This window comes from Elephantulus edwardii, unplaced genomic scaffold, assembly GCF_000299155.1.
Source record: "Elephantulus edwardii isolate Elephantulus edwardi_28Jun2011 unplaced genomic scaffold, EleEdw1.0 scaffold00119, whole genome shotgun sequence".
NCBI classification, from domain to species: Eukaryota; Metazoa; Chordata; class Mammalia; order Macroscelidea; family Macroscelididae; genus Elephantulus; species Elephantulus edwardii.
The window spans coordinates 6,451,335-6,460,635 of NW_006399869.1; the positions used below are offsets into that span (position 1 = coordinate 6,451,335).

The 9,301-nt window shown below is 35.7% G+C and overlaps 1 protein-coding gene across 1 annotated transcript in view; it reads left to right on the top strand.

The window, feature by feature from the left end:
* Window positions 1-8,970, top strand: part of FSTL5 (follistatin-like 5) — a 1,151,716-nt gene extending 1,142,746 nt beyond the window's left edge. The window contains exon 14 of the mRNA XM_006892774.1: window positions 8,268-8,970. Within this exon, the coding sequence (XP_006892836.1) occupies window positions 8,268-8,970 (703 nt within the window). The remainder of the gene's footprint in view (window positions 1-8,267) is intronic.
* Window positions 8,971-9,301: the final 331 nt, after the last annotated feature.

The window sequence follows — 9,301 nt, forward strand, 5'->3', positions numbered from 1 at the left end:
TCAATTCTCCATACATATATACATATACATATACATATACATATACATATACATATACATATACATATACATATACATATACATATACATAATGGAAGGCATACTTTGGGCATGTTGTAAGGAGAGGGACATCATGCTTGGGATGCTTGGGAGGGTGGTGAGACAGCGCAGGAGAGGAAGGCCCTCTATGAGGTGGATTGAATCAGCAACTGGAGTAATCAGGGTGGGTGTGTCATAGATGGTGCAATTGGTACAGTACAGAGCAGGGTTTAGGGATGTTGTACATAGGTTTACTATGAGTTGCAAGCAATTCGACGACACGTAACAATAACAACAACAATATTATAAAAGGACAACTGAAATATCTATATCTTTGATTTTTAAGACTCTAAAGAAAAACACAACCACAAGGTATTTCCAATATGATTATAAAAACAAGCTAATAATAATTTTGTGTATATAGTTTTAGGAATTATTAGCTATTTGCTCAAGAATGTGAGTGAACTTGGTGCTGGTTCAACAGGCCCAATACCTGAGGCCAGCAAGTCACTGGGCTGTCACATTCAATATTTCTTATACTGGAAGAACTGAAGGACAAGTGTAAGTTTATAGTTGCAATGCTGAAGGATTCTAGGAATAAAATCTTTTTTTTTTTAACTGAGATTTTAATGAAAGTTTATAGAGAACTTGGACTTCCATTCATTCGTTGTTGGATATTTTCCTCCCTGCCCACTCCCATCCCCAGTTTGCTTTTCTCTTTGAAAAAAAAAACCCAAACACAAAAAGCACTTACTTCATTGTTATACAATCCCTACCACACTCTTTGGTCCACTTTACTATGTAGCTTTTATTCTGGACTGTTGTCATGCAAATAATACCTAATCATATATTCCTTTTAAGTAGCTCTATTCCTCAGCTGTTTCAATGCAGAGTTCATTGTTGATCCCCTCTTTTCTTAGTTTCCTGCCAACCCCCATATCAGTCCTGTTTTATAAGTGGCATTATGCAGTATTTATCCTTTTGTGACTGAGATATTTCACTCAGCATAATGTCCCCCAGGGTAACCCATTTTGTATAATATTTCATGAGTTCCTTGTTTTTCAGTGCTGAATTGTATTCCATTGTGTGAATATACCACAGCTTCTCTATTCATTTGTTTGTTGATGGGTGCTTGAGTTGATTCCATTTCTTTGCTATTGTGAACAACACAACCAAAAACATGCTGTGCATATATCTATTTGGGTGGAAGTTCTGATTTCCTTAGGGTATATTTCCAGTAGTGAAATTATTGGGTGAAATGGTATTTCTATTTCCAACTTTTTAAGAAAGTTCCATCTTATATGATCCACAAAGCATTTAATGAAGATAGAAGGAAAACTCAGATTCACTGTATCAAAAAGAATAGGCTGAAAGTGAATCATTTTAGGAAGCAGCATATGATCAAGAATGAAAAGTGATGAAAAAGTTGAACCTGGACTTAATGTATTAACAAAAAATAAGGACCAAGTAATTGATGGAATATCAATTGACATGTTCTAACAAACAAATAAAGTCCTGAAAATACATTCTTAAACTAGGTTGTACCAGGAAATTTGGAAAATAGCTACCTGGTCAACTTATCAGAGAGATCAATATTTGTTCCTATACAACAAAAAGGTGATCTAACACAATCTTGCTGAAAAATTATTAAAATTGATCAGAAGCATACAATAGCAAACTGCCACATATCAAAGTTTGATTTATTAAAAGATGCCATGTACCAGGATTATCATTGCTGATGTCAGATTGATCTAGGCTGAAAACAGAGAATATCAGAAGGCTGTTTATCTTTTATTGACCGTGGGGGGAAAAAATTGACTGTATACCTCACGACAAATTATGGCTAACATTGAGAAGAATGAGAATGCTAGAACACTTAATTATACTTGTATGAAACCTATAACAAGACATAAGGGCTGTTTTCCAAATGGAGCAAGGAAACAGTGCATGGTTAAAAATAAAAATGTGTCAGTACAGTATTGTTTTTCCATACCTATTCAATCTGTATTTTGAACAAATCATACAAGAAGCTGGCCATTATAAAAAAGAATGTGGCATCAGGATTGGAGGAAGATTCATCCACAACCTAAGTTAGGCAGATGACCCAAACTTGCTAGCTGAAATTGAGGAAGACACGGAACATTTACTACATTAGATCAAAGACTACAGCCTTCTGTATTATTCACATCTCAATATTAAGAAAATGAAAATTTTCACCACTGGGCCAATAGGTAACATCACACAGATGAAGAAACATTGAAGTTGTCAACAATTTCATCTTATTTGGTCCACAGTAGGCACCGTTGGTACCAAAATTCAAGACATAAAACAATACATTACATTGGGAATTGGTACTCTCAAGGACCATGTCAAAGTGCGAAAGAGCAAGGAAATCAGTTTAAAAACAATGTGCCCCTTATCCAAGCTGTGATCTTTTCAATTACTTACTATGCATCTGAAAGTTGGACAATGAATAAGGATGACTGAAGAATCAATGACATTGAGTTGTGATGTTAGAGAAGGGTACTGAATATCCCATAGACTGTCATAAGAATAAACAAGTGTGTCTGGATAAAGTGCAACCAGAATCCCTTGAAAGCAAGAATGACAAAGATTTGTCTCACATATGTGGTCATAAGATGTTGCTGTTGTTGTTGATAGGTACCATCAAGTTGTGTCTAATGGTATTTGCCCTCTCTTGGGCCATCCAAATCATCTCAAACACACCATTTCCTAAACTATCCTCATGCTATATTCAAGCCCATTGTTACCATCTCTGTTTACTTAATCTTGAGCATTTTCTTTTCTTTTCTTTTTCTGACCACCCATCTTCCTTAGCATGACATCTTTTCTCCCCAGGAAAAATGTTGTCTCCTGACAACATGCCCAAAGTATTTTAGATGAACTTTCCTCATTGTTGCCTCCAAAGAGAACTCTAACTGTATTTCCTCCAAGACAGACTTGATTATTTTTTAAAATCTCAGTATTTCTCACCAAAACCATAATTCAAAGGCATTGATCCTTAGTTGTTTTAGTTGTAAGGTGCCATCAAGTTTATATATGCATAGTGATAACATGAACAACAGACCTGAGTCCTCTCCTTTCCTGTGACATCCTTACCATCTCTGATACATTTCAGCCCATTGCTCTAGTCTCTGTGTCAGTGTGTTCATTTTTCTTTTTCTCTAACACACTACCCTTCCAATAATAGTATGTTTTTCCAAAGAATAGCCTTACCTATCAATATGTCCAAAGTATGAGGGATGAAGCTTCTTCACCTTTGGCTCCAAGAAGCCCTCTGGCTACACGTTTTCCAAGACCCTCTTGATTCTTTTTGCAGTCCGTGGTATTTTCTGCATTCTTCTCCAATATCAAAACTCAAAGACATTGATTCTTCTGTCCTCTTTATTCACTGTTCAGTTTTCTAATGCATAATAGGTGCTTGAGAATACCATGGTCTGAATCAGGTGCACCTTAGTCTTTAAACTACTATCATTGCTCTTTAGCATTTTGGAGAGATCTCTAATGGCATTCTTGCCCAATGAAGTATGTCTCCTGATTTCTTAACTACCAGGGATGCTGATTGTTGATCCAAGGAAGATGAAATAATTGACAGCTTCAATTCTTTCTCCATTTTTCATAATGTTGACTTTTGGTCCTGAGGTGAGGATCTTTGTTTTTGTTTGTTTGTTTTTATATTGAGATACAATCCATACCAAAGCTTGTAGTCTTTAATCTTCTACAACAAGCATTTCATATCCTCTCCACTTTCAGCAAACAAAGTTGTATCATCTGAATAATGTAAATTGTTGATGAATCTTCCTCTACTCCTCATGCCACGTTCCTCTTGATAGAGTCTAGGGCTATATCTTGGAAAGGGACATTGTGCTTGGAAATGTGAGGGTAATTGAAGAAGGGAAAGATCCTCAATGAGATAGACTGGCACAGTGACTGTATTGAGTGTATCAGAGATGGTGAGGTTGACACAGGATAGGGAAGAATTCAGATCTGTTGTTAATAGAGATTTTGTGACTCACAGTCAACAGCACATAATTATAATAACTATTTGGTCATATATTCTACTATGGTGTTAGTACTTTTGAAAAACAAAAATTTCTAACTATTGCCTTAACCTTCTCGGGGTACATGGTCTTCAACTGCCTTAATCATGGACATATGATTTGTGTTTGATCAGTGTCCCTTACATCATCAGTAGCTGTGGGGCCAACATAAGAGGGAGAGCTTGCCGTACTGTGAAGAATTATGACAAATTATAGCTTGATAAAACTGGATCTAAACAATCTGCTTATTGGATGATTGAAAGAAGAGTTGATTTGTGACTGCTATGAAATGAAGCTGGCTTGACTGTTGAGGAACTTAGAATGATGTTTGCCATTTAGCCTAAATTTGACTCTTTTTTTTTTTAGTCATTGTTTTAGCACTCTCTGGTCTCCAGTTACCTTAACTACAGACACACAGTCTTGCAAATTATCAACAGATATGAAACTAGGATAAGAGAGAGAGAATTGAAACATATTGAACTGCAAGACTTGAGGGAGATTAGAACAAGACTCTGTTGAGAGTGAGACACTGGTGATGATGGTGGAGAGACTGTGGCATTGCTGTTAAGAAACTGTAGCAGAATGTAACCAAAGGAACCCTAAGATAAAGGGCACAGTTAAAGAACTGTGCTATCCTTTCCTTTGATGGTGAAAGGAAAAGCTTACCACTGAAGTGAAACCAGATCCAGGACTATGTGAGGAATTGTGCTTTGGAACTATTGGGCTAATGATATATGGACTTGTACTGTGTGATATTCTTTGTTTCCCCCACTCTCCAACATAGTTCCATAATAAACCCCATCCTAGGTACCACCACAACTGTGGGTAATGTCTGTGAGTCAACAAAGAATAATGTAACCTCTTGCTGTTGATGTGGAGCTAGAGGCACCATGAAGCTGAACTTCAGGCTCTTTACCTGCTTTCTGCTATGAGACCATGAGGGGATGTTTTATTCTTACTCCCTCTGGCCCTTTAAAAAAGACACTAACAGCCCTATGTCCCCATGTCCTGTGAGACAATGATATATTCAGAAAAAAAAATGAGAAAAGGGACTCTCTAACCAACTCTGATAAATCCTCATGATGCAATACCTAAATGCTGCATTTTTCTTGTTGAATTAATTTCTTAGTGAAATTTCTTTTTGAGAATAAGTTTTAACTCTTTCATTTCTCACAGATTGTATCTTCCTATATACATTTTGACGAATATTAGGCAGACTGAGTTAGGCGTAGTACTGTGCAGGATACTGTGCAGGATTTTATTATACTAAGCAGGCATGAAAGTTGAGAGCCTCGTAAATATTAATCAGAGACTAATGAACAGTGGGAGATTTCTGAATATCAATTTGTACTAGGGGGAAATTTTGAATTAGAGACATCACTGCCTGGCCAATAAATCACTGGTAAAAAATTGAAGACATTCTTATTCATCTCCTTCTGTAGCTAGCCTGCTAGTCCTAAAAAGCATACAGAATGGATGCCAAAATAGATACAATTTTATCACCCAACTCAGAGCTTCTACGTTTTTAACCAGATCATTTTTTAAAATGTTAATTACTTCTGGAAGAAGCTGGATTGTGTCACAGAAACTTGAGCATATTCTTTAGTACTGCCATTCAGGAATAGTTGGAGTGAGCTTGTCTCATTCTTTCTCATTAGCATTCAGTAACCATTCCCCAAAGGGACTAGAAAACTCAAGGTTAAGAGGAGAGTTGAAATGCCAAACACTGATTGGCTTATTAAATATGCCCGTTGCTGCTTTAGCTATGAGCACATGTAAAATGTATAGTAGGGGAAAAGATACTACCTGCCATCATAATATATGATTTCATAAAAAGTAGCACCTATAATCATAGGGATGTGTACCTACATATTTATATATCCTTACTTTTTTTTTCACGTTAACGGAAAAGTATTCCACTACAAGTGGATTCAATTACATTTTTAGGACAAGTTTGAACTAAGATTTGTTTGATTCTTTTGATATTAACAAAAAAGTAGCATAGGGCACATTTGGGAATTTGAGTTTTTGATTACTAATAGAGAGCTCTGGTGGCCTAGTATCAAGAAACTGGTGTTTGAATCCATGAGCCGCTCAGTAGGAGAAGGATGGACAATCTTCTCCCCTGAGATTAACCGCTTATGAAAATCTACAAGTTGGTCATCTATGGGTAGATTCCAAGTCTTCAATACACAGCAATAGTGTTTAAGATGATTTACAAACTGTAATACGTTTCTACTGCAGATATTAATGTTTTAATGACATTATTTTAAAGTTATTGAAAAGAACATAACATTTTAATTTCCTAATCTTGTAGTCTGGACTAAACTTTTGTCAAAGTAGATATAATATAAGCTATCTTTACTGAAAGAATGCAAGCATAGATGTTAGGATATTAGAAAAGGAAACAAATCAAGTGGGAATTTGAGAATCATTTTGAAATATACCAGGAATATTTCCAAAGTTTTATATCATGACATTTCAAATGCATGTAGGAAAAAAGTTATAGATGTTAAATAAGAAGTAAACTCAGCGGAGCGCTCATATTAACATATAGCCCCAAATTTGGTAATTAAGCCTTGATTACAATTATTATTTTAATTTGCTCTCAAAATTTTCAAACTTATCAAGGAAAAAAGTGAGTTATTTTCTGAAATGTATTCCTAGTGTCTTTCATTATGGCTCAATAAACATTTATTAAAGACTATTAATTGAATATCTATAAATTATAGTTATTTTTTAAAAAGTGTGCACTCTGCAATGACAGCTATCTGTTTACAAAATCTGAATCATAGAAATAGTTCCTGTGGTATTAGTCTAAAACTTGGCTTTGCTAGCCATTATAGTTAGTCCTCTCTGGTCTCCAGTTACCTTAACTACAGACACATGGTCTGAGAAATCGGTATGATCTTGCAAATCATCAACAGCTATGGCACTAGGATAAGAAAAAGAGTGCTTCCCACACCAGGCAGCAAGACTTAAGGTAATCAAGATTTATGGTGACAAGACTTGAGGGAGATTAGAGAGAGAAACCCTGGGGATTGGGTGGAAAGACTGGCACTGCTGTTGAGAAATTGTGGCAAGGTGTGACCTGAGGTTTCTTGCATTTGTGCTGGCCACAGTCAAAGGTTTTTGTTATTCTTGCTAGATGCTTGGAGGAGAAGCTGACTTAGAATTGCTACTTGGAGGAGAAGCTGACTTAGAACTGCTCTGAGGCAAACCTTCCTGGATGACTTGTATTTGCCTACTTAATTCATACCAGAGCCTGAAGTAATTAAGAAATTGTGCCTTTGGGCTGCTTGGCTAAAACCTTGGGTTATTTTGAATGATATTCTTTGCTTCTCTCACTCTTCAACTTACTTCTCTATTAAACTCCATTCTTAGTCCACAACTGTGAGTCTGTCAACAACTAATGAATTAACTTCTTTCTTTTGGTGACTCTAGAGACACCATGAGGCTGGACTATAGGCTCTTTATCTGATTTTTATTCTGGTGGAGGAGCTGGTTGTGCTATTTCTGAGTCTCTATGTCCCTTTCAGAAGGACACTCTCCGCCTTGTGCCCCCATGTCCTGTTTTTTTGCAGTTTAGCCAGTTAGTAAATTTAATTTTGTGTTTTTTAAAAATGTAATAAATAAAAACATATATATATAGGTAAGTTCTTTGATGGTAAATTAAAGTAAGAATAATTTTGATAATTATAGTGATGTATGTCAGATTACTTTGACTTTCTTAAGATAATAAAGAGGTAAATAAAGTGAGTAAAATAGATAGTCATCCAAACTTTTTTCCTTACTGGATATAATAGGTGTTTTTAACCAATCTTGTTCAATATCAGAAGTTTAGGCACATGCAAAATAATACTTACTATTATACACTTCTGTGTTAAAATAAAATTGGTGGTTCCAACTAACTGTATATAGTGTTTTTAAATTAGTCTATTTTCTACAGTATGAGTTATAATTATTTATAAGTAAGGAAAGAATGACCTACAGAAAGGAGGAGGTAGTACAATTTAAAATGTATTTCTAACACCATTGTGACACATATTGCTGTTTAGCCTTACAATTAGTTCCGCTATGTTTATGGCCCTTCCCTTCTGTCCACATGTATTTTCTTCTAGTAAATATTCTTTAGTCCCTGTCTAACTTTTGTTTTCATTTTTGCAGATTTGGATTTATTCTTCATAAAGATGAACCAGCACTGCAAAAAATTGACCTTGAAACCATGTCATACATCAAGACAATTAACTTGAAGGACTATAAGTGTATTCCACAATCACTGGCCTATACACATCTGGGAGGATACTACTTTGTTGGCTGTAAACCTGACAGCACTGGAGCTGTTCCACCACAACTCATGGTTGATGGTGTAACTGATTCAGTCATTGGATATAACAGTGATGTAACAGGCACACCATATGTCTCCCCAGATGGGCAGTATCTTGTCAGCATTAATGATATAAAAGGTCTTGTAAGGGTCCAGCACATCACCATCAGAGGAGAAATACAGGAGGCTATTGATATTCACACAAATCTGCACATATCTGATGTGGCATTTCAGCCATCCTTTACAGAAGCTAACCAGTACAACATCTATGGTAGTTCTAGCACTCAAACTGATGTTCTCTTTGTAGAACTGGCCTCTGGAAAGGTTAAGATGATAAAGAGCCTTAAGGAGCCACTCAAGCCAGAAGAATGGCCTTGGAATCAGAAGAACAGGCAAATCCAGGATAGTGGCTTGTTTGGTCAGTACCTGATGACACCTTCCAAGGATTCTCTCTTTATTCTGGATGGACGACTCAATAAGTTAAACTGTGAGATCACTGAAGTTGAGAAAGGAAATACAGTCATCTGGGTTGGAGATGCCTAAGCCCCAGTTAGTTAGTTACTGAATAAGAGTTCGACAGTACATTGCACTTAATCCATTATTTAAATTACAGCTTAACTTTTGATATTTATAACCTAGCCAAACATAAAATGTTCAATTGACCCAAATAGAATAATCTCCTTTATTAATTTTTTTTAAACCTACACTATTAGTAATACAAATGGTTTAGATATATCTAATACAAATATTAAAGGATAAAATATATTAATTGGAAGAAGCAAATTTAGAATTATGAATAAACCAACAACATAGTATCATAAATGCTTTAAAAAATAAGTAAATGCAGGGAAATTCAGATAACTTAAGAACCACT